This window comes from Elephas maximus, chromosome 19 (genome assembly GCF_024166365.1).
Source record: "Elephas maximus indicus isolate mEleMax1 chromosome 19, mEleMax1 primary haplotype, whole genome shotgun sequence".
NCBI lineage: Eukaryota > Metazoa > Chordata > Mammalia > Proboscidea > Elephantidae > Elephas > Elephas maximus.
Genome location: NC_064837.1, coordinates 14,470,360 through 14,494,900, shown reverse-complemented (window position 1 = coordinate 14,494,900; position 24,541 = coordinate 14,470,360). Strand labels below are relative to the sequence as shown.

The 24,541-nt window shown below is 52.1% G+C and overlaps 3 protein-coding genes across 21 annotated transcripts in view; 1 reads left to right on the top strand and 2 right to left on the bottom strand.

Moving 5' to 3' along the window:
* Window positions 1-2,608, bottom strand: part of MINK1 (misshapen like kinase 1) — a 59,453-nt gene extending 56,845 nt beyond the window's left edge. For 3 of the 11 annotated variants that reach the window (XM_049861584.1, XM_049861589.1, XM_049861588.1), the window contains exon 1: window positions 2,233-2,604. In XM_049861584.1, coding sequence (XP_049717541.1) covers window positions 2,233-2,289 — 57 coding nt within the window. In that variant the 5' untranslated portion in view covers window positions 2,290-2,604. Of the gene's footprint in view, window positions 1-2,232 lie in introns of all 11 variants that reach the window. The other 8 variants (XM_049861579.1, XM_049861587.1, XM_049861581.1 and 5 more) reach the window with 6 other exon arrangements.
* C19H17orf114 (chromosome 19 C17orf114 homolog) lies at window positions 1,517-23,210 on the top strand. Of its 3 annotated transcripts, XR_007514259.1 has the most exons (8): window positions 1,517-1,653; window positions 10,274-10,360; window positions 10,741-10,865; window positions 16,411-16,627; window positions 17,160-17,314; window positions 17,786-19,322; window positions 20,180-20,287; window positions 22,922-23,210. XR_007514259.1 is itself a non-coding variant. In XM_049861610.1 (4 exons), exons 3-4 carry the CDS (start codon window positions 22,196-22,198, stop codon window positions 23,089-23,091), a joined length of 429 nt encoding a protein of 142 aa, XP_049717567.1. In that variant the 5' UTR covers window positions 19,235-19,322; window positions 20,180-20,287; window positions 22,110-22,195; the 3' UTR covers window positions 23,092-23,210. The 3 variants fall into 3 exon arrangements, 1 of the variants encoding a protein (XP_049717567.1); XR_007514260.1 differs by lacking the exon at window positions 17,160-17,314; XM_049861610.1 differs by lacking the exons at window positions 1,517-1,653; window positions 10,274-10,360; window positions 10,741-10,865; window positions 16,411-16,627; window positions 17,160-17,314 and adding an exon at window positions 22,110-22,454 and having other exon boundaries at window positions 19,235-19,322.
* PLD2 (phospholipase D2) lies at window positions 4,578-18,846 on the bottom strand. Of its 7 annotated transcripts, none has more exons than XM_049861595.1 (26): window positions 18,760-18,846; window positions 18,354-18,401; window positions 18,134-18,243; window positions 17,917-18,047; window positions 17,693-17,835; window positions 17,182-17,287; window positions 17,021-17,086; window positions 16,819-16,877; window positions 16,586-16,678; window positions 16,342-16,494; window positions 15,788-15,937; window positions 13,106-13,189; window positions 12,881-12,959; window positions 11,955-12,065; window positions 11,602-11,772; window positions 11,088-11,214; window positions 10,771-10,889; window positions 10,567-10,680; window positions 10,319-10,423; window positions 10,012-10,100; window positions 9,792-9,905; window positions 9,583-9,632; window positions 9,175-9,309; window positions 8,783-8,936; window positions 8,329-8,443; window positions 4,578-8,066 (listed from the first exon to the last, which is right to left on the bottom strand). In XM_049861595.1, the coding sequence occupies exons 3-26, from the start codon at window positions 18,240-18,242 to the stop codon at window positions 7,842-7,844; spliced, it is 2,802 nt and encodes a 933-aa protein (XP_049717552.1). In that variant the 5' UTR covers window position 18,243; window positions 18,354-18,401; window positions 18,760-18,846; the 3' UTR covers window positions 4,578-7,841. The 7 variants fall into 7 exon arrangements, with proteins under 7 accessions (XP_049717552.1, XP_049717549.1, XP_049717553.1 ...); XM_049861592.1 differs by having other exon boundaries at window positions 18,354-18,412; window positions 18,760-18,827; XM_049861596.1 differs by lacking the exon at window positions 18,354-18,401 and having other exon boundaries at window positions 18,760-18,843.
* Window positions 23,211-24,541: the final 1,331 nt, after the last annotated feature.

The following is a 24,541-nucleotide window of genomic DNA, read 5'->3' as shown; positions in this document are numbered from 1 at the left end:
CTACTAATTCTCTAGGTTTCCATTTCTCACTGAAAAGCAGACAGGAACAGAAGAAGAGATGATTGCGCAGCTTCACAGTGCCACAGCAGCTTTCTGAGGTGGGGTGGAGGGGAAAGGCACTGAGAAAAGGTCAGCAGCAAGGAGAGAGCAGGCCCTCTCTAGCCCCATGTCAGAGAAAGCACAAGCCCACGGCACTGGGGTGGTAGTCGGGGAAAGGAGCACTTTTCTGAGAAGCGTGAGGCAGGACAGACGGAAGCACTGGGAGCAAGTCACCCGGCTCTCTTGAGGAAAGAAAAAGGAGAATAAGGCAGAAAGCAATCGAGGAAGGAGGCTAACATTGCTTCAAGCAGAGAAGTCCAGGAAGGAAATGCCATATCCAAGGTCTGAGGGATTCCAGAATTGCTGGAAATTCCAGGTTGAGGGTCCAGGCCAACACCACAAGAGACTAAAAGAAAAGAGAAGCCCAGAGTCTCACAAGGTTCCAACCAAAGGTCATGGTTTGGATCCACCCAGTTCTTATTGTATTTCAGTCACTACAGCCACAGGAATCTGCAGCCAGAGTTAATCAACAACGGAGGTGGGATGGGAAGGTGGAGGGTTCATCCCAGAGCACAGCCTATTAAGGGACTTTTACTCAGAGGTGGATTTTTTTCTTCTATCTCAACTGACTTGAGAATTCCTGTTTAAACTCTGGCCTTAAGACTATCCCTCCTAAAGCCTTCAGAGCCCCTCCCCCAAACACGCCCCCCCCCCCCCCCAATTCAATACTGTCTCCCTCCTAGCAACTTATCACCTTATCTCCAGCAAGTCAGGTCTCATAGCCCAACATTGCACCAAACAAATTATGACCTGAATGGCAAGAAAAAAACTGTGTCACCTAGAGAAACCCAATTAACGACATGACTCTGCTCTCTTCAATTCCCCTCTCCCCTCCAGTCATATCCGGGGCACCTGTGTGGCTGACCGCCTTTTCCCTACACGGGCCATGTTCCCCGCTAACTCAAAAGCCAGAAGGCTGTTTGAACAGGGGCCTCCAGAGAAGCTAACCTAGAGGTGGGAAATCTTGCTCTCCCCACACCCTGGCCTAGTGAGAAAGCCCCAAGGACACAGGGCCAAAAAACCACCTGGATGTCTGGGGTGTTCACCTTGAAATCACTAACTCTCCCCTTAAGCAGGAGCTTCCTGCTGAAAAAAAGAAAACGCATAAAGGCTGCTGAAAGCTCCTAAACCAGAGCGTGTAAGAGCCCCAAGGGGGACAATAAATGGGTGTTTCGAAGAAATTCCTGCTGCAGTTATTTCCTCTGACCCCTTTTGTCATTAGCCTCTCCCCTGAGAGATCTCCACCGCCCTCCCCAGCCGGCATATAAATCCCCACTGCTTTTCCAAACCTCCCGACCGGCCGCATGCAGCGTGTGTTTGTGTGTGTGTACATATAAACATCCTCTTCCTAGGCCAGGCCAGAGTTTGTGAAGAGAATAAACGCTTCCTTTCTCTCCTCCCCCAGTGCACTTGTCTCTCCTCCCAGCCCCACACTGCTGCAGGCTTGGTAATGTAATATTCACAGACCCCGAGACCGGAAATGCCTGGTTCTGGACTGCTGCACTTGAAACACAAGAGAAAGGATACGAACTGAACACGGGGGTGAGGGAGAAGGTAGGAGGTGTGGGGTGGAGTGGGGAGGCTGAAATATCGGCCGGGGAAGAGATGCAATTCAGCGGTGGGCGAGGAAGAGAGGGTGGCGAGGGGGAGGCTGTCAAGACGAGTTACAAAGTCAAAATTGGTGGAGAAGGCGGAGGGGAGGAAGAAGTCAGGGCAAGGGTGGATAGAGGGCCAAGAGGACGTCAGGGGCCCGAGAGAGGCACCACGGGAAGGATCCTGCAGCTGGTGGGGGACATAAGTTTAAGGGAAGCAGAGGGTGGCCCTCGATCACCTGGGAGGAAGGGGGTCCCGTACTTCGAGGTGAAGGTAGGGGTGGCGGAGAAGTGTGGGGGCGGGGCACCCTCCACCACAGGGTGGAGACCAAACTAGCTCCCAGAATCTGCAGCCAGTGGGGAGGGAAGGGGAGCAGAAGCCGGGGGGTCGACCACGGCAGGAGCCCAGGAAAGGAGCAGGGGCGCCGCGGGGAGTGGGGGTAGCCGAGGGGTGCCCGGGGAGCACGTGAGGCGTGCGGCCACCTCGGTCCCCGGCGGCGAGGGCGCGGACCAGGGCGAGGCTGGGGGACGGCGCGCTCACCCGCAGGGCGGACAGGTCGATGTCGTCCAGGCTGCGGGCGGGGGCTGGGTCGCCCATGGCCTCCGCCGGGAACGGGGCCCCAGGGCCGCTCACGCTCTGGCTTGGTTATTCCACTGCCGCCGTCGCCGCTTCTCCCCCATCGGGGACCCCGGGGCGGGCTCCACCGCGCCTCCCCCGGAGAACGGGGAGGGGGAGGGCCGGCAGGAAGACCGACCCACCGACTGACAGGCGCTATCGCCCCGGAGCCTGCAACCCGAGCCGCCCGCCTCTCCTGCGCAGGCGCGGCGTGGCCCCGCACTGGGAGGGTGGAGGAGCGAACGTGACGCGAGCGCGCCGGATTCCCCCTCCCCCTAGGCGCCGACACCTGCGCGCAGGCGCAGGTGAGAGGGCGAATGGCGCGCGCGAGGACTGGGCGACCGCGCGAACCTGGCGTGAAAGAAGTGGGCGGTGGCCGAGGCGGCCGCAGAGCGCGCCCACCGGCTGGCGCGCGTGCGCACACGTGTTTCTTTCGCTTCTATTTTTTGCCCTTTCTCTCCCGCATTTTCCTCTTAGGTTTTTGTTGGCTCCTTTTCTTCCTTCTTTGTGTGCCCAGCTGCCAATCAAACCACCCACTTCTCTAGTTGCGGGGAGTGGGGGGCGGGACCCAACCCCCCCTCTATTACTAGGGGGGTTGTTATGGCAACTCCCCACGCGAGGGCTGGGTGGCCTGCAGATAGGATGGGCTGTCCACCCACCCAATTGCCATGGCAACAGCCGAGCCTCTGGGGGAGGGGCCTCTCCGTGAGAACCTGGCTGAAGAAAGCACGTGGGAGTTAGGGGTGGTGGAGGGCTGGCTGCCTCGGGAATGCCCCATAGCCCTTTCCCTGTCTGGATTTGGGAATGTTGAGGAGGGGATCTCAGGATAGGGAATTCTACCACAAACCTATGTCTCTGCACGTCTCTTAAAGTGTTCTGCACAAAGGAACTGTTTTCAACGATTATTCATTGATCACTGGAGCCCCGCGGCAGAAGGGGTGGCATGGGAAGGAGGAATCTGTGTCCAACGCCTTCAAATCTTGCTTGGTTCACCTTAGATCTAGCTAAACGTGTTGGCACAACACCCCCAGCCATTAGCCTTGCTGGAGGCTGGGTAATGCTATGTAAGTAAAAAGGAGTCACGTACTGCCTAGCCCTGCTGTGTGACCTTGAACAAGTTGCTCTGCTTCTCTGGGATTTTCTTTCACTGTGAAACTGAGGGGGGGAGGCTGTATGATCTCAGAGATCCCTTCCGGCACCAACACTATCTGTGAGAGACCCCATCTCCAGCCTTAATATAAACATTAGTTAGTAGACTTTGAAAGAAAGGTTCTTGGAAAGAAGCTGAACTACCTCCTTTCTGGACCCTTATCCTTAGAACGTTGGGATTCCCATCGTCTTATCTCCCCCACCCCATTTACCCTGCCATTGTCCTTGTCCGGGCCGCAGTCACCTCTCATCTCCATTACTCTATCAGCTTCCCTGCTTGACCCCTTCAAGTTGATTTTCTATACCCAGCGAATAATTTTTCTAAAACTCAGCTCTGATGTCACTGTTTAAGACACTTCACTGGCTCCACACTACCTTCTAGGTAGAGCCAAAAGTGTGGCATCAAAGGCGTTTGAAGAGTCTGCCTGCTTCTCTTGCCTTGTTCAATACTACACCACTCAACTTCACATGTTTCAGCCATCCTGAAGTACTCAACTACACACAGTCCTCAGAACTCAGCATACTTTTTTCCAGTCTTTGCACTTGCTGTTTTTTCTCCCTGGAATATTCCTCAGCCTCCTGACCATCCTCTCTCATCATCCATTGCCCTGTCCTACATATCTAAATCACCTCCTCCAGGAAGGCTTCTTTGACCCACTAAGATTGAGTTTGGCTCTTCTTCTGTTTTAGCTGCCTGGCTTAAGCCCACAGTAACATTTAACATTGAATTGTAAGTGTCTGTTGAATCTCCTTAAAGGCAGGAATGATGTCAGTCTTGTTCAGCACAGGGCCAGGAAACCACAAGAGGTTCAACAACACTTAAATGAAGGCACCTGTTGTCTGGGTTGTTGTTGTTGTTATGTGCCGTGTGGATTCTGACTCTTAGCAACCCTGTAGGACAGAGTAGGACTGCCCCATAGGGTTTCCAAGGAGCAGCTGGTGGATTCGAACTGCCAACGTTTTGGTTAGCTGCTGATCTCTTAACCACTGTGCCACTAGGGCTCCACTTAACAGTATGGATGGAACTTGAAGACATGCTGAGTCAAATAAATCAGTTACAAAAGGATGAGTATTGTATGACTCACTAATGTAAAAAGACAAGAAAAGGCAAATGCATAGAGACCAAAGTTTATTCGTGGTTACCAGGGGCGGGAAGCAGGGAGGAAGGGGAGGGGTTAGTACTTACAGAGTACTGAATTTCCATTTACAGACATGGAAAAATCACATTGATTGAGGGTATGGTTGCACAGTTGATTATTGTAATTCCTATCAATAAATTGTACACCTGTAAAAAGTTGAATTGACAAAAGCTATGTGATAAATATATTTACAACAACAACAAAAGAGTAGCTGCTGAGGCTGTTTGTATACAACCAAATACCTCATGGGATTTGGTTCCTTGGTTTGGAGGTTTAGGGCCATGGTTTCATGGTACATCACAGTTAATTGGCCTAATAACGTGTTTAATGCTTCTGTTCTACCTCCTAGTTTTTTGCATAGTGCCTGGGGTCTCAAAAGCTTTTAGGCAGCCATTCTAGGCATGACAACTGGTCTCTATTCTCCTGGAGCAACAGAGGAAGGGGAATCAGGAATAGGAGAAGGAAATAGACGTGCAGTTAATTGCCTCCATGAACAACTGCCTCTTTTGCCATGAGATCAGAAGAACTGGATGGTGCCCAGCTACCATTGCTGAACATTTTGATCAAAGATTCTAGAGAAGAATCTTGATTAAAAGGGGGGGAAATGCAGAACAGAATTTCAAATTCTCATGGACTCCAGACTTTCTGAAACCATGGAAGCTGATGAACCCCCAAAATTATTGCCCTGAGATAATCTTTAAACCTTAAACCAAAAATATCCCCTGAAGTCTTCTTGAAAACAAATAGTTTAGCTTCACTGATAATGTCTGCACTGAGCATTATACTCTTTTAAGATCTATCTATATGGGATCAAATTGACAAGAGCGGCTGGAAAGATTAGATAGGAACCTTAGGGGGCAGTGAGTTTATGTTAATAGGGGAGGAACAACTCAGAAAAGGAGGGTGAGAAACGTTGCACAACGCAAAGAATGTAATCAAAGTCACTGAATGGTACTTGTAGAAACTGTTGAATTGGGTGTATGTTACGTGTTAAATCAATAAAATAAAATAAAATATTTTTTAAAAAAGAAACTCCAGGCCTAATGGGAGAAGGGCAGATAGACCAACAGTGTGGAGAAGCCCACCTAGCCCCCAGCCAAGCCTGGAGCCACTGCCACCTCCACCCCACTCCACAGTTAATGAGTTAATGATCTCCCTAGGGAAAGAGGCACTTACTGCTGATAATGAGGCTAATTAAAAGAATGCCAATTAGCACCCAGGGACCTCTATGAGTGGGAGAGGGGATTTCTTGTGTGGAAGTGGCTTCTTGTGAGGAAAGGAGGGCTAGACTCAAAGGAGAGGATGGGAGCAAGACAACAGTGTTCTCTCTCTTCTTACCATCACCCCACACAGACTCCCTCTTCTAAGAAGGCTTCCTAAACTCCTCACTCCACTTCCCTCAGTTTCCTCATGCTTCTGTGCCAATCCCAAGACTTCGGGGAGTGAGGCTGGGGGGAATGAAGGGCACGAGCCAGGACCTATACTAAACTATTTCTTTTAATTGCAAAATACTTCAGACATACAAAAAGATATTAAAATATATGTATGACAAAAATCCATATACCCACCACTGAGTTTAAGAAGTAAGTTAACAATTACAGTTGAAGCTCTCTCTGTATATCCCTCTGTTATCCCATCTTTTTCTCTCCACCCAGGACATAACCATCCTCAATCTGACGTGTGCCACACTCTTTCACAGACTGTGCAATTTAGTCTGTCTCCTCTCTCTAGCGCAGCACTGACCAATAGAATCTTGCACTGCAGTGATGGACATGGTCTATGCCTGTGTTGTCCAATATGCTAGCCACTAGCAACACATGGCTATTGAGCACTTGAAATGTAGCTAGTGTAAGACCAAGGAAAAAACTTATATATTTTTTTCTAATATTAATTCATTTAAATAGCCAGATGTGGCTAGTGGCTATCGTATTGGGCAGAGACGCTCTAGGGCAAAGGGTGGGGACTTTGTCTGTGGTACTTACCTCTGTCCTTGGCAAATAATATAGTATACGTGTTGCCGTGGAGTTGATTCCAACTCATGGCAACCCTGTGTGTTACCGAGTAGAACTTCTCCATAGGTTTTCTTGGCTATAATCTTTAAGGAAGCAGATTACCAGACCTTCCTTGTACCACCCAAGGAGGTGATCAATAAATATTTAAATCAGTGAATGAATCTTTAGAGAAAGCCAGTCATGGCTTTCCCAGTTGGCACCACTGAGGCCCAGAGAGGTGATGTGACTTGACAAGGTTACCTAGCTAATAAGTGACAAATCCAGAATTTGGGCCCAGTTCTTCCTGACGTGAATGAAGCCTAAACCCTTAACCACTCCCCTGGGGGCTTCCATAAGCCTCTCTCAGTGCCATTCCTCGAGAAGCCAGAGGCAGTCTCTCCAGGCCCTGCTTGGCACCCTTCCCTCATGCAGCTGCAAGGTCAGTGCCACACTTCCCCAGGTGCCCTGGTCTGGCTCTGCCCATCCTTCTACCCAGGCATCACTAAGTAAACACCTTCTTCTCCCAGCAGCCAGGTGACTGAGCTCCTGAAGCCACAATCAGGTAGAGCAGAGACGGAGACAGGAGAAAGAGGAAACGAGTGGGGTGGAGAATGTCCCCTCCCGTGGATGCGGAGACTGGTGCTCTGTGTAGGCAGGGAGAGGTGGCTCAGATGAGCACTGGGATTTGCCAAGGAAAAGGCAGGGACTTTTTCTACACTTTTATTTATGAAACACTTACTGTACTGATACAAAGTTAGTGTCTGTCAGCAGGCTGGCGAAGGCGGTTAGTGTAGCCCCCGCAGTGAGGGCTGAAGTCAGAAGTGGCTCCGACCTTTCCTCCACCTTGGCAGAAACAGGCTGGGAGAGGCCCCGGAGCAGGCGAGGGTTCAAGGGTAGGAGGAGGAGGGGGGCGATGGGGACGGCCCAGGGCAGAGTCCTCTCCTTCTGGAGTAAGCAGCTTGACCCCAGGTGTCCCAGCAGGAGTTGTGCTGCTTCTCTGTAGCACTGGTTTAAACTGGGCGGCAGGGAGGACGCCGTTCTCTGGGCCCGTCTCCTGACTCGCCAGTCTAGAGTTGGGAGTGGCTCCTTGGCTGCTTCCCAAGGGAGGGCCTCTGTGACTTCTCTGTCCCCCTTGGGGGTGCCTGCCTCCCCCGGGTCTCAAAGGGCACTGCCCTCAGTCCACACGGTTAAGGGGCAGGAGCCAGACAAAGTGAAGCCTAGCAGCTGGTGATCTCTCCCCTGCCTGGAGCCTCGGCTATGTCCATACCTCCAGGGGTATCATGCCCTCCTTGCTGCCAAGGGAGGGCAGCAAAGACTCGTCCTCCAGGAACCTGAGGGGGAAGTGGACCAAGTGGCCCTGGACCTTGGTGAGCTCAGACTGTGCCAAGGGAGGGCTGACCGTGGCCAGAGGCTCCACAGCCACATATGCCCGGAGTGCCCGCATGGAGCGTGTGGCATTGGATGGCAGGCAGCGGAAGATCTGTGGGGAGGAGGGAAGTGGGAGCCAATAAGGCTTGGTGAGACTCTCCCAAGGGTCCAGTCCTACTCGGCTGGAGTCCTCCACTCCCCTCATACCATCTCTCAATACCACTCACATTGACCCTGGGCCATTGAATCCCTTGGTAGTCAGCACCCCCAGACCCTCACCCCCTCCTGAGAATAGCTGTGTGGTGGGACTTCTCTTCATTCCACCCGAGAGCATGAGCCATACATTCTCCCTAGGCCACGCCCCACACCCCCACCTGCTCATAGATATTGGCATTGTTCTCAGCTGTCTCTTGCCACAACTGGAAGAAGTCATCACAGACAGGGTCTCGGAGATCCAGGTCTGGCTGGGCACTGGCCCCGAGAATCATGCTATGGGAGAAAGGGATCCAGCAGGGCCAGATGAAAACCCTAAGAGAGACTGAGTACCAGAAAAATTCTCTAGTTCCTCTCAGGTCATCCAAAATAGATGTAATATTAAACAGTAAAATACGTGTAAACGAGTCCAACAGTTTTGTCTCTATTTTTTTTTTTAATATCAAATTCTTGTAAAAATATTTCTTTTTGGTGTCCCTACTTTGCTGGTACCCCAAACTGGATTAGTTTGCCTATTGGGAAAGCCAGACTACCTCTATGCACCCCTCATACCCGGCTTGAAAGGCAGAGAGCCCTGGCCACCTCCACCCTGCAGCCCCCCACCCCAGGCCATACCTGAAGCAGTGCTTCCTCAAACTCAAGGCAAACCTGCCTGCCTGATACTCCACCCCGTTCATGAGGGATGGCTCCATCTCTGTATCCTCAACCAGCACAGCCAGCTCACTGTCCCGCTTCCCCAGTAAGCTCCGGTCATTGATGTTTGCAGAGCCTGGGGTGGGTACAAGACAGACTGTGTCTGCCTGGCCCGGAGTGTCCCCACCCCTGCACCTTCACCAGACCACCGGCCTGTGGGCAACACGCCTTCTTTGGCCTCCATCCATAGTTGGGCCTCAGTCCTGTCTCCATCAGCCCACCCCCTCAGCTCTTTGCCCCTGGCTGGACCCTCCTCCACCCCTGCATCCCTCCACCCCTCTTCTCACGGCCAGGGGCCCAGCTCCAGCACTGACCAATGATGACTGTTCGGTCGTCGGCAATGAGCATTTTGCTGTGGATATAGATGAGTTCTGAGACTGGGTGCCCACCCAGCTCCCCATGTGTGCGGAGCCCACAGATGGACATGTAGTCCCGCCATGCTGTCCCCACTGTGGATGAGGGGGGGGTGTGTGTATAAGGTGAGAAGTGCCCCCTTCATGCAGCTGCTGCCCTATCCTTCCCACCTCCTCTTCAGAAGACCTTCCTAGAGTCTGGTCTGTGTACATCTCTCTGCAGTGAAAGGTCCCCTGTGGTCTCAGGTCAGCAGGCCCAGAGGCACACAAGAAAGAGGCTCCTTCTCCCCACTGCACCCTCTGGGCTCCAGGTTCCCAACCTCCCCTCCCCCAGAGCCCAGAGCTTCAACCCCAGCCCCCAGCACTCACTGGCTGCTTTGAGGCGATGTAGGATTGAATACTCCCCACGACACAGAGTCCTGAGGGAAAAGAAAGTGTGAGGGAGGCAGAGCCTAGGAGAGGGGGTGGGGACACCAGGAGAGAGGCAGGCCTCAAAGGCAGGAAGGGCCTGGGACAGAGTAACGAGGGGTATGGGTGGGATGGGGCCATGGAGAAGCAGAGTCTGCCTGGGGGCTCACCTGTAAGTGAAGTGCAGAATGGCCTGGATGGAGTTACCACCACCTGTGGAGATGTCACCCTCAAAGCCAGGGAGCAGGGGCAAAAGCACATATACTCGGAAGCACTGCCCCTGTCTAGGGAGGGGGGTAAAGTCAGAGGTGTGAGCTATCCCCAGAGCACCCACTCCAGTTGGGCTTAAGCCAGGCTCATAGTCCCCACCTTCCTGCCAGTCCACCTTACTTGTGGGCCTTCAGGATTCTGTCCACAATCTCATCGCCCACCTTGTTCAGAACCGTCCGCCCATCTGAGCAGCTAATGAAGAACTGATTCTGGTGCAGGGACCAAAGATAGAGATCAGCAGCCTGGCCCCTGCCCCTGCCCCCAGGTCCCACCCCAGGCTCCAGGCCAGGACCAGGCTCAGGATTCTGCTTTGGCTCAGGGCCCAGCCCCAGCTATCCTAGTCCTCAGTGACACTCACTAACATCGTATGTCTCCCTCCTAGGCCATCCCCTCCATCCTCTTGTCACAGACCCCACCCCGGTCAGACCTCAATGTAGAGGAAGTGCTGGCTCTCCCTGATGGTGTGCAGGTAGGCATTGAGGATGGAGTTCTCCGAAGTCCCTGCTGACCAGCGGTCCACTGACCTTAAGACCTGAGGGAAGCGGTGAACATGATGTGGCAAAAGACAGTCCTCACCAGAGAGAGGAGTAGTCATGGCGGGGGGTGGAGTGGGGCTTTCCCAGGCAAGGGGAGTAGGCTGGGGCATTGAGAGGGCCAGGAGGTGGAAGCCCTCACCTGCACAGTAGCACACTGTGCCCCAGGGAATATGAAAGGGAGCTGGTTTGCAGTGTTGGAGGACTTGGGCAGCAGGTAGGAGTACATGGGTATCTTGTACTTTGCCTTGGTAGTCTGAGGTAGAGGGTGGCAGTGTCAGAGGGAGGTGGTCAGCTGCCCCTGTCTCTCTCCCAGCCTCTAGTGCCCGCAGGAGGGAGTGAGCACCTTGGTGAAGTTCCAGCGCTGGATGAAGTGCCGGGCGAGGTCCCGGGCTGGGGGGCCGTGGACAACCACCCCAACATCCCGCCATGGCATCCGGGGTGTGGTCTCCCTGTCAATGAAATCTGGGGGTCCCAGGAGAGTCAGGGGAGAGGGCAGGGCTGGTCTCTTGGGGCCACTTGGGGCAGGGAGGGAGAAGAGCCTACCAGATGGAAGGTTGCCTCAGCCTCGATCCATCTCATCTCACCCTCATCCTCAGTCTCTGTCCCAGTTTATACCCCTGCTCCCAGCTCTTGGGGGCTTTGGAGGAGGGGGGCCCTCACCCTCAAAAGGCCGGTCCAGCTGCACCCAGTCCTTGGTGATAAGATTGCTGTAGTCCTTGCCCAGCCAGAAGTGTTGGTTGTGGGAGAGGTCTGGGGTAGCTGGAGAGCCTGGGCACGGGGTGGGAGGCTGTAGGAGGAACACGCCCAAGCCAGGGTCATGGGCCATACAGAGCCAGGGCCAAAGAAAAGGCAGAAGGACTGCAAGAGTATAGACAGACAGACAGGAGATACAGGGAGGAAGAATGAAACTGAGAGAGATGGACTCCCAGCCCTTCCTTTCAGCTGCATTTGATATCCCTGGAGGAATCAGGGGTGGCGCAGGTAGTAGAAATGGGGAAGAGACTGAGTATCTTCAGAGTGGGTTCTTGGGGGTCCCAGAGAGGCTGAGCAGTGCTTGGAATCACTGGGGCCCCGGGGGGTGGGGGTGGGGGTAGGGAGAGGCGGAAGCTGGGAAAGAATGTAGATTTTAGGTTAGTTGAGTTTGGAGGCACTCAGGAAGGCCTTGGGGGATTACCTGAGGGGCGGCTGATTCGGAGGAGTCCCCAAGGTCAGTCAGTCGGTAGTGTGAGTCATCCCAGCGGCCATAGGCAAGGTCCAGCCCCCCCAAGAAGGCCACTACTTGGTCCACCACCAGGAGCTTTTCATGATGGGCCCACAAAGTCACCTGGTCTGGGTGGCGCATCACCTGGAACAGGTGTGGGGCAGCTCATGAGGGTGGGTTTAGGTAAGGGAAGACAGATGAGGTGTTGGGAGGGAGAATGGGAAAATGAAAGGATGAGATGTTCAGGGAAAGGAAGGTTGAGGGGATGGGGAAGTGTGATGAGGAGGGCTGTAGTGTGGGAGAGGTCTCTGAGGCCCGAGAGTCACCTTTATGTTGGGGTGCAGCAGCATCAGAGCCCTCTTGCTGTAGCCACTGTTGATGCCCAAGGCCAACTCCACTTCCTTAAACAGCAGTACAGACACACGGACACCCTCCTCCTGTGGTGAATGGGGGGAATCAGACCCTAATGTCTCTCCCAGAATGGCCCCTTTCCACCTTCCCAAAGCCCTTCCCCAGGCTCAGGATTCCTGTCTGTCCCTCCACCCTGCCTGGAGATCTTGGATGCTCTGCCACTTACACTCTGCGGTGAGGCTTGCAGCAAACTTAGATTGAGCATCTATCTGATTACCCATTCATCCATCCACTCATCCACCCAGCTATTTTCCTAACTACCCTAGTATCCATCCTCTCTTCATCCACTTATCTACCCACCTACCCTTATCTATCCATCCATCTTCCCATCTACCCACCCACTCTCCCGTCTATCCACCTTTCCAACCTCATCACCTCCTACCCTTCTCCCTTTCCATCATCTATCCATCCACTCACCCACCCACCCTCTATCATGTATCCTTCCTTCCATCCATCCTCCCACATCCACAGATGCCCCCTACATGGTAGACACTGTGCCTTGTACTGGATCTAGCGATATCAATCAGTCAGTGTTTCCACTCAAGGAGTTATCGGTCTAGTGAGAGAGATAGGTGTGAGCACCCCGTAGGTAACACAATGAAGTGTTACAGGTATTGGGAGAGAAGTCTATACCAGGTAGAGGGGAACATGAAGAGGGATCTGTCAGTTCTCACCAGGGAGGAAGGGGCCAGGAGAAGCGATGTTTGCCAACACTGTGCCAGGATAGGAACATTTCCTCCCCCTGAAGCCTCAGATTCCCTACCTTCTCCCATGCTACAGTCCCTTCTAGGCAACCTCCATCCATAAGCCACATACCGTCTAGCCGGGCCACCCTCCTTACCGCCTTCCTCTTGAGCATAACGTCCAGTCTCCAGTCATCTGAATGGGCTGGACGCTTCAGGTAAACCTCAGGACTCAACCTGGAATTCAAGGCAAGGGGTGAGGGGCAAGCTAAAGGCCCAGACAACTAGCCACTCCTCCTCCTCCACCTCCTGCTCTGGCCAGCAAGCTGAACTGCCACAGGCCCTCTCCCACCTCTTCTTGCTTGGACCTTTCCCCCACTCACCACCAGTCTGTGATGAAAATCTCCTCCCGTGCTCGCAGGATGGCATCTGCCACAGCCGCGAAGTAACCCGCCCCATTCACAAACCTGGGGGGAGGCCAAGCCAAGGAGGTCAGAGGAGTCAGAAGTCAGAGAGCTCTGGAGAGTGAAGACCGAGGACAGTCATGAGTCAGAGGCGAGAGCAGGGACGAGAGATCAAGAGTGATCAGAGAGGCCAGATGGTATCAGATATATCAAAGTGGGATGAATTTGCCAGTACAGACTGAATAAAAATACAAGTTACAGAAGACACAATAAACGAAAGAAAATGATTGATTGGCAGGAGTAATAGAGCATACATAAAGAGCTCTAACAAATTAATAGAAAAAAGACATATAAGTCAACTGAAAAGTGAACAAATAAGAACTGACAGTTCACAGAGGAAAGTAAAATGGTCAATCATAGAAAAAGATGTTCAGTTTCACTAGTAAACAAGAAAATTGAAATTAAAATGAAATAACCCATTTTTCTATCCATTAGGTTGGCAAAAATTAAAATCACTGGGAGCATACAGTATCAGCACATGGGAAAGCGGGTATTCTCATAGACTATGAGAATATACACTGAGAGGAGCCCCAGTGGCACCGTGGTGAAGTGCTCCGCTGCTAACCAAACGGCTGGCAGTTCCAACCCACCAGTTACTCCTCAGGACAAAGTTGTGGCAATTTGCTTCCATAAAGATTACAACCTTGGAAACCCTGTGGAGCAGTTCTCCGCTGTCCCATAGGGTCATTATGAATAAGAATCGACTCTACGGCAATGGGTTTGGTTTTGGACAGCCTTTTTAGAGGACAATTTGGCAGTACCTATTAAAATATTGGAAACCCTGGTGGCGTAGTGGTTAAGTACTACGGTTGCTAACCAAAGGTCCAGCAGTTTGAATCCGCCAGGCGCTCCTTGGAAACTATGGGGCAGTTTTACCCTGTCCTATAGGGTCACTATGAGTTGGAATCGACTCAATGGCATTGGGTTTTTGGTTTATTAAAATATTAAATGAACACACCTTTTGACCCAGTAATTATATTTCTAGGAAAGTTGTTGTTGTTATTAGGTGCTGTGAAATCGATTTTCAACTCATAGCAACCCCATGTGATGCAGCAGAACTGCCCCATAAGGTTTTCTAGGCTGTAATCTTTATGGAAACAGATCACCAGGCCTTTCTCCAACAGAGCCGGTTGGTGGGGGGGTTCGAACCACCAACCTTTTGGTGAGCAGCCGAGCGCTTAAGTGTTGTATCACCAGGGTTTCTTACGTCCTATAAAATGCTTAGGCAAAGATTGTGTACATCTCAGCAGTTGTATAAAACTGAAAAATTGGAAGTAACCTAAACGTCTAATCTCTAACACATGTGTTAAGTGAAAAAGTAAGTCACAGAAGAGTGAACTTGTTCATGTTAAAATAGACAGCTGTGCGTGCACATATGAAAACAACAGAAAAAGACCTGGGAGGATACAGATCAAACTGTCGCCAGGGTTGCTTCTGGGGAGAGAAATAGGGTTGTCGGGAGGGACTGCCGGAAGGGAGTTGGGGTAAAGGAGTGGTCGATGAGCGGGAAATGTGTTTCCATATTGTTAGACTTTTTAATAACCAACAGTCTACTTTGGTGGTTAAGCACAGGTACTAAACCCAGACCTCCACCTGGTTCCACTGTTGACAAGGTGTGTGACCTTAGGCAAGATTCTAAACCTGTTTGCCTCAATTTTCCTCATCTGTAAAATGGAGAAAACAACTGTACCTGCCTCATAGGGTTATCGTGAGCACTTAACGAGTTAACACACGTAAAACACTTAGAACAGTTGCTGGCACATAGTTAAGTGCTACGTAAGCATTAGCTATTACTAGTTCTTTTGTAAAAAAAAATTCTCAAAACTACCTCCAACACAAAATTCCTTCCATGACTCCCCTCTGGCCTGTGATAACGTTCAACCTCCTTAGCCTAGCGCCTAGCACATGGGGCCCTGCATGATCACACGCTGCGGATTCCCCTGGACTCTTCTCTGACCACGCCTCCTCACGCTCCAACAACAAGCAATCCTGCTGGTTCCCAGACACGTCAGGCTATTCCTGTCTTCTCTGCTCGGACAGCTGTCTCCATTTTCTTTGTCTTGCTAAGGCTAACCTTGGTGTTCCTGCCTTCTGGAAGCCTGTCCTGACATCCCCACGCTGGGCCAGACGCTCCTCCTCTGGGCTCTTCACTCTGCATCTATCGCTAGTGTGGCAAGTTCACACTGTTTCATGACGGAATCACCCACTCAACTAACTGGAGGGGAAACCAGAGAATCCTGTGTCATTCCCAGCATTAGACCTGGCACACAGTAGGTGCTTAGAAAATGTTTACTAAATGAATGAATACATCAGAGAGACTTGAGGAGTGCAGAGAGAACAAAGGGAGCTGATGTACGGGAAGGGGATTAAGGTCACAGGAGATCAGAGAGGTCAGGGGTCAGAGGAGTTTGGAGGTCAAAGGGGTTAAGATCCGAAAGATCAGATCAGAGCGATCAGCAAGCTTAAAAAGGTCAGGGAGATGACAGAAGTCAAAGGGGGTCAATGAGATCGGAAGGGTCATAGGAGATAAAAGAGAGGGTAAAGGAGTCAAAAAACACCGCGGGGGTCAAGACATGCTCAGAAGGGATGTCAGTGTCTCACCACCGGGCCAGGGACCCAGGCCGGGGCGGAGCATAGCTGTCATGCTGGTGCAGCTGTAGGAAGTCTCTGCCTGGGCCCTGAGCCAGCTCGGTGATCTCCTGGCCCCACCACCGTGCCTGCCGGTAGCTGCTGCACTTGAGAATCAGGGACCTGGACAGGAGCAATGAAATGGAGCACTAACCCTCCACCTCCATGCCTCTGGCCTTGCCCTGAGACCTCCCCCCTTTGACTAGCACTTCTTTCCCACTTCCTGTCTTAGTCCCTGACTCACAACTCCATAGGGACAGGGCACATACCTGCCGTTGCGTATCCAGCACCTAGTATGATGCCAGACACTTAGGTTCAGTGAATGAATGGAGTTCCTTTTTGTCTTTATCAGCCCCTCTCCCAGGCTTACATTCAAACCCTTTTCTCTGAGCCTGGACTTTAAGAACAGTCCCAAGCATCTGGCTGGCCGAGCTCCCTGGTAGAAACTTTCTTCTCTTCCATGGTCTCTCCCACTCAACAACCCTCAGGGCTCTAGGCCTGGCTCTCCACTCCCCAAGCGGCCTTACCTGTGGGAGGTGTCAATGCGGACCCCATACCGTGTCTCTGTGCTCCTTTTCCCCACTTGCACCTCGAAGCCAGGGTCGAAGAGCTGGACAAATGAGATGACGCCGGTCTCGAGGCACATGTACAGCAGGAAGGAGTCCTTCACCACCAGCCACCTGGAGCGGAAGGGCTCCATCCGTTCCTCCCTGCCCTCGGATCTCCTTCCTCACCCCCACCCAGTGCCCAGCCGTGCAGCCCAGCCCTCACCTCTTGGACCAGCGATAACAAACTTGGTCTCGGACACAGCAGGTGAGGCCAGGAACCCGGTGGCCCCCTGAGCGCTTGCGGATCACCCCCTCCCTGTAGGGAAAATCAAGAAGAGATACTAGATGAGGAACTCAAACCTCCCAACCCATTCTGCACTGCATTCCCTATTCTCAGGGCAGGGAGAGATCCTGAAATGTTTGCAGATGGCTGGGTGAGGGGTGTTAGACACTCACAGTCCTTTGGAGCCAAGGTCTGTGATAAAGGACAGCTGACTGACTTCCAGGAACTCTGTCTGCAAAAGAAGGCAAAGGCTCAGAGGAGAGACCCTGGCTCTCAGTCCCTCAGACCCTACCAACCCTGGTCCTTAGCTCCCTTGGTAGTCTGATGATCCTTCCTAGCTCAAATGGACCCAGGCATCCAGTCCCAGGGCCTTACCATGGCGTGATAGTTGCGGTAGAAAGACATGGCCAAGAGGCGGTTGAGATAATTCTCTAGGTACTTCTGAAGCGGGGATGGAGGGAAGAGAGAGAAACAGATGGGACCAGAGCCATTTGCACACCAAACCCCTTCCTAGAAGACCTGGTGTCTGATCTCACCTGTTTGCTGGCTGCGTGTCTGGCGGAGCCCTCAGGAACCGCTCGGGGCAGAGAGGGAATCTCTCTGTTGGTGGCCTCTCCGGCTGGAGCATAGGCAACAGCAAAGCTGTGGAAGGGATGGGGTGAGGGTCAGGTAAGAGCTAAGGCCTGGGTGCCTGGGCCTCTGGAGCACTGGGTGGAGTGTTGGGGGAGGGCAGGAAGCCTAGAGACTGGCAGGAGGGAGCCCCCCTACCCTGGGAATGGAGACAAGAGAATGCAGGAGACTGCCAAGGGCATTTTGGGCATTGAGCCCGGCCGAGGTATTGGCACAAAACCATGGGCAGGGAGAGCGGAGCATGGAAGGTTTTCTGGCAACCAGGGTGAGGAGGGGTGCCTGGCGGCCAGAGTTGGGAGGAGGAAAGGTTGTGGCTGGGGTGAGAGAGGCTTGAAGAAATCATGAGGATGGGGAGTTCGTGCTTCTATGGGGTGAAAGGCGCCTGCCTTGCACAGTAAGCACTTTGCTCCTTCTCACCGCGCCAGAGGGAGCAGACTCATCAGAACTTTGTGTCTCAGGAGGTCCCGGTGCAGCTCCTGGAAATGGCGGAACTTCTTCTTTGTTGTCCAGGTAAAGTCGCCATGAGTCAAGCGGACAGAATACAGGGTGCAGGTTCCCACCTGCAAAGAACTGAAGTTGGATCCCAGTCTTCCACTCTGCCAGTCCTCCCTTCACCCGCCTCCTGGTGCCAGCCTGGCCACCTTGGATCCACTGGTGTATCTTTCAGTGCCCACCACCTGGGCTGTGACAGGGACTCCAGGGGCGAACACCAAAGGGTGCATTTTCAGAGGCCGAAGGTCATAGATGGCCAGAAAGGGGTGCATCCGGTCAGCTGGGTGGAAACAAAATGAGAGTGTCCATCCAGGAGGCCCCAGTCCCCTTGTCCCCCACTCCTTGAGGGCTGTCCTCTCTGTGTACCTGGGTCCTCTCCCTCCCTCAGGGTGTCCACTTCATCGGGCTCCATCTGTAGCTGGCTTGGGTCCAGGTCGCCCCCAGTGGAGAACAGGCTCTCTGGGGTGGCCATCATCCTAGGAACATGGGGAGGCCTCAGGCAGGTGGCCTGCCTGGAAGAACCCTGCCCCCTATGCCAGCCCCTACGGACCACCATCTCCCACAGGTCTTCCTCTTCCCCACTCACCTGGCTCCCGCTGAGCCCCAGCCTCTCTCTGATTACGGCCGGATCGGTCTGCAACGAACCTGACGAACCCCCTTGACCATCCATCCCCCTACCTCAGTTCTGCATCCTGAATCCCTCAGCCCCGCCCCCCGCCCCGTAACTAGAGAGCCAATGGGCACTGGGCCAGGCCCGGGTGGCCCCGAACTGGGACAGAGCAGAAGCCGGGGCAGGAAGGACCCTGGGTGTCAAGTAGGGTGGGAGACCAGATAGATCCAGGCGGGAAGGAGGAAGTTACGCGCTCCCGATTCGGGAGAGAAACCCCGAAATCCGAGTGCGGCTGCGTCAGGAGGCCCGGCAGTCCAAGCCCATCCCGTCCCCGTCCGATTTCCGGGCCCCAGGCCCCCGCGGCGCCCCTCTCCAGCCTCACCCTGGCAGCCCCGGCCGGCGCCGGCGCGGGTTCCGAGCGGAGGGAGCCGAGCGCAGCGGGCGGCGTAGCCCACACCCCAGCGGCCCGGGGCGGGGCCGGGACTCAGGGCCTGCCCTCGGGGGCGGGACGGCCCCCGGCCTCACCTCCGCGGGATTCTCGTCGGTCCCGTCCCGCCCCCGCCGCCCTCGGCCCGCCCGCAGGCCCGCGAGCAGCCTTTGCCCGGGGGCTCATTCTGCCCTGGGGGCCGCGCGGCCAGGTGGGTGCGTCCAGCTGGCTACTGTCCGCCGGTCTGTTCGTCTGTCCCGCGCCGTCGGTCCGAGCCGGGCCGGCCGCCGCCCTGTGGGCGCTCGGGGCGGTGCGCATTCCTCCGCTCGGGCGCCGGCCCTTCGGTCCTTACCATCCCGCCTGCACTGGCTGGAACCCTGGCAGGACGCGCGTCCGCCACGGGCGTCCGCTGCCTCCCGTCCCGGGCCGGCAACGAACTACCTCGGGCCTGGCCCAGCCAGTGTTTGTAGATAGAAGGAGTAAAAGACCCGAGCGATGGTGGCTACAAATTAATTAAGGTATGCATGCTTGCATTCACTGATCCATGCTTTCACCCAGTCACCAAACATTATTGCGCACCTGCTCACTGCCAGACACTGAGCGGACGGACAGTAGTGAGCAAGACAGCCGCCGAACCTGCTCTCCCGGAACTTACAACCTAGGACCAAACAGGAAAATCCTCATGTCCTAAAAGACAAGATATTTCAGTATCCATAAGAAGTCAGATTTCTTTATCCTTTTGATGGACATTTAGGTTGTTTCTAGTTTCTGTTATGAATAAAGGTCCTATGACCATTCCTGTACATGTCTTTGTGTGGATATATGTTTTCATTTCCCTTGGGAGTGGAGTTGCCAGCTCATGTAATAAATTTATGTTTAACTTTATGAGGAGCTGCCAAACTGTTTTCCAAAATGGTTGTTCTATTTTACATTTCCAAAATCAACGTGGGATAGTTGGAGTTTCTGGGGATCTCCCAGACTTGATCATGTCAGTCTTCTTAACATGAGTTAGCCATTCTAATAGGTGCAAAGTGGTATGTTGTGGTTTAATTTGCATTTCTCTGATGGTTAGTAACCTTGACAATCTTTTCATGTGCTTATTGGCCGTTTGTATATCTTCTTGTGTTAAGTGTCCAAGTCTTTTGGCAATTTTTTTTTAAATCCCATTATTTGTCTTATTGAATTGTAAGAGTTCTTTATATATTTTGGATACAAGTTCTTTATCAGACTTCTCTATTGCAAATATTTTCTCTCAGAATGTGTCTTGTCTTTTCATTTTCTTAATAATGGTGCCTTTTGAAGAGCAGAAAATTTTAATTTTGGTGAATTTGCATCATATTCTAACAGCAGAATATTGTTGTTAATTGCCTTCCAGTTGAATCCTAATCGTGGTGACCTCATGTATGCAGAGTTGAACTGCTCCACAGGGTTTTCAAGGCTGTGACCTTCCAGAAGCAGGCTGCCAGGCCCGAGGCACCTCTGGGTCAGTTCTAACTGCCACCCTTTTGACTAGTAGTCGAACGCTTAACTGTTTGCGCCACCCAGGGACTCCAGTAGAATATTACCCAGCAATAAAAATGAACAAATCATCAAATGATACAGCCAAGTTGAAAAACAGTTTGGCAATTCCTCCAAGTATTAAACATAGTTACCATATGACCCAGCAAGTCCATTCCTGGGTAAATACCCAAGAAAATTGTAAACATTATGCTAAGTGAAGGCCACATATTATATGATCCATTAATATGAAATGTCCTACATAGGCAGAAAGAAGATTAGTGGTTCCCAGGGGCTGGCGGGAGGGGGAGTGGGGAGTGATTGCTAAGGTATATGCGGCTTCTTTTGGGGGTGATGAAAATAGGATAAAACTAATGATGATAATTGTACAACTCTGTGAATATACTGATGTATACTTTTGTTAATGTTTAATACACACAACAACATGAATGAATTTTAAAAATATGCTGAAAGAAGCTGTTCACAAAAGTGTAATACGATATGATTCAATTTACCTGAAGTTCTAAAACAGGCAAAAACAATCAGTGGTGATACAAATCTGATCAGTAGTTACTTGGTACAAAACCCCAAAAACTAAACTCGCTTGCTGTGGGGTCAATTCCGACTCACAGTGACCCTAGAAGACAGGATAGAACTGCTCCATTGGGTTTCCAAGGAGCGGCTGGTAGATTCAAAACTGCCAACCTTTTGGTTAGCAGCTGAGCTCTTAACCACTGTGCCACCAGGGCTCCTTCTTGGTACAGGGAATGGGGAAAGGAGTGACTGTAAAGGGGCACATGGCGTCCATGGGTGGTGCAAACTTTTAACCCACTCGGCTGCTAACTGAAAGGTTGAAGGTTCAAGAATACCCAGAGGCTCCTCAAGAGAAAAACTGTTGAAAACCGATGCGGCACAGTTCTAGTCTGACACACACAGGATCACTATGAGTCAGAATCAACTATACAGCAGCTGGTTTTTTTTTTTTTTTCTTTTTAAGTAACTTGTTAAAACTCATGGAACCATACACTTAATATGTATGCATTAAATTGTATGTAAATTCTTCCTTCCGTAAAGTTAACTTAAAAAACAGAAAGCAAACAGATTTCTGTGTAAATTAGGCAGTACGGTATAGTCAGCAGTGGCTCCCGACCTTCCCCATATCATGGCACCCTTAGGGTGCCAGCTTTACTTGAAAGCATTTAGAGTTCCTGGGTGGGGTGCTCCGGACCCAAGGATCCCAGCCAAGTCTCTGGTCGCCCCAGACCTGGCTGAGGGGATCAGTGCCTGCCAGGGACATGCTGCTTGGGAAGCCCTGTGAGGTGGTCAACACAGGGGACTCTCGGGTCAGACTGGCCTCTGTTCATAAATGCCTGTATGACCTTGCATAAGCCAGCTAATCTCTCAGTGCCTTCCTTTCCTCATCTGTAAAATCAGGACAGCAATAACACTTACCTCAAAAGATCGTGCACATGATTAAATGAGATAGCATGTAAAAGTCCCTAGCTTCTACCTGGCAGAGCATAATTAATCAATGACAACTATCTTCATAAAAGGGGCAAGAGCTGTCAGACCATTTAATGAGAACATAACATTTCTCTGGCTGGTAAAGCTTCTTGTTTGAGTTATCCTAACAAAAAAAAGAGAGAGAGAGAGACTAAAGTTTTACATCTTGGGCACCCCAAGTTCTCATTCTAAAATACAAATGAGCCCCCAGCAATGTCCAGTCTGGCACCAGAAGTGTCTGGAATTGCTGTACTGAATTTTCATTGCATCTGTCTGTCACAGCACTTTTGTGTCTGTCTCTACAGTGCCACCCCTGCCAACATCCTCCTGCTTCTCCAAGGGGATCAGAGAGAACCCCACAATTAGAAGAGTGCAAAAAGATAGCAGTAGAATGGGGGTATCTTCCACCCCGTTCCTCCTCCCTCCTCTCTCCCTTCTGTCCCCTGGCGCCTATAATCACCAGGCCGGTCTGAGGCTAAGTGGTAGTTTGCCCTTGATGGGGGGGCCTGGAAACCACACCCCTCACCCAGGAGCCCTCCTGGCCATTCCCACCATCGCGGTCTCCTCCATTGCTGAGATGGGTCTGAAGGGGGCATGGTGCTTCCCATGGTGTGGGTGCCGGAGACAGCGGAGGACTGAAAGAGGAGCAGGTATGGGGGGAGACTGAGAATAACAGGGGACTGCCGGGCAGATAGGCATGCAACAACAGCCAGACAGACATGGGGTAGAAAGATAAATGTCCAAACCAGTAAAGGGAAAGAGGATAATCTGTGTCTTTGAGTGGGGTGGGTCCGTCACTCCCCCACAGGACTGGCTAATTTGCAGAGCCCAGTGCAAAAGGAAAAGGCAGAGCCCTTTTTATAAAAATTATTAAGAATTTCAAGACACCAACAGAAAGCATTGCACCAAGCATGGGGCCCTTGTGTGCCCACAAAGAAGGCCCTGCTCCCTCGACATCCCCTCTCCCAATCCCTGCTTCTGCAGCAGACCCCCTCACCCCTAGGCCCCCAGGCATCTTCCCTAGCCTCTCTCCTCAGTTCTGGGGGTGTAGTGGGGAAGAGGTTGCAGATGAACCCTGACCACAACTCTCTTCTTACTCCTCCAATCTCCCTTTTAGGCCTCGATCCAGCTGCCCCTGCAGATCCCAGCCCACCCACGGCCCCCATGGTGGCTGAGAGCGGGATACCCTCCCCAGAGCCTCCTGGTGCCTACTTCAGCAGGAAAGCCAGACTCTCCTTCCGCCACCAGCTGCACGACATAGCATCAGCCAATGACTCCACCATTTGAAGGGGACAACCAGGGCTGAACCTCCAGGAGACCTTGGCAACCCTCCTTCCCCTACTCCTCAGCCATCCCAGTGTCTAGCTCCCCCCCTTCTTCATGACTGTCTCATGAAATACATTTGGAGTTGCCAAGTGTGTGTGTATGTGCCTGTGTGGGGAAGCAGGGAGTCCACGGGGGCCAAGGCACAAGACAGGGGCTGGGTTATGGGGCTGAAGTGGCAAGTGCACCATAGGGTGGGGTGGGCACAGAGGAGCTGGTGAATATGAGGCAGCAGATCTAATGCAGAGCCCAGATGTGGTTAGCAGGAGGTAAGAGTTTACTAAAATCAAGCTTCAGAGTTGGGTGTGGTGCAGCGGTTTGGGGAGGTTGGGGGCTGGGCATTTCAGCAGATGGTACTAGGGAGCATATATATTCATTCCATAAATATCAGTGTCTACTCCTTGCTAGGCAATGAGGATATACTAGTGAACTAGGGAGAAAGAGTTCTCTCCTTGCTGAGCTTACTTCCCGGCAGGGAGAGGTAGACAATAAACAAGTAAATAAATAAGCATAATACTAAACAGCGATGTGTGCTGCGGTAAAGAAAATTAAATAGGGTAAGATGAGGGTAGGAGCCCTGGTGGTGCAATGCTTAAAGTGCTCGGCTGCTTCAACCCATCAGCAGGTCCGATGGAGAAAAGGCCTGGTGATCTGCTCCAGTAAAGATTAACAACCTAGGAAACCCTATGGGGCGGTTCTGCTCTGTTCTGTGAGGTTGTGATGAGTCGGAAACAACTGGATGGTACGCAGCAGTGTGAGAGTGTGTGGGGGCGAAGGGTGGAGCTTCATTTCCAGTGGTCAGGAAGGGCCTTCCTGATGAGGTGACATTTGAGCTGAGTCCTGAGCGATGAGTCAGCCATGTGGAAATTGGGGGAATCGGGGAACAACAGTCCCACTAAGAAAAAAGAGCAAGTTTAAGTGCAAAGACCCTGAGGTTTTAGGAACAGAAAAGCCAGTGAGTCCTGTCAAGATTGAGGGGAACTTCCAGGCCATGGTAAGAAGCTAAAACATTATTTTCTAGGTGGATTGGTAAGCCACTGAAGAATGTTAAACAGGAAAACAACATGATCTCACTTAGGTTTAAGAGAGATCACTGGTTGCTGTGTGGGGAAAGGACTGGAGGAGGGCAAATGTGGAAGCAGGCCATTTAGGAGGTTGTCTTCATCCAGGTGAAAGATGGTCAGGAAGCAGCGTGGAGACAGTGAGAGTTAGATTCTGGGTAGTGCCAACAATTAATGCACTCGGCTTCTACTCAAAAGGTTGGAGGTTTGAGTCCACCCAGAGGCACCTTGGAAGAAAAGTCCTGGCAATATACTTGCAAAAAATTAGCCACTGAAAATCCTGTAGAGCACAATTCTACAGACACACATGGGATTACTATGAATTAGAGTCAACTCCACAGCAGCTAGGTTTT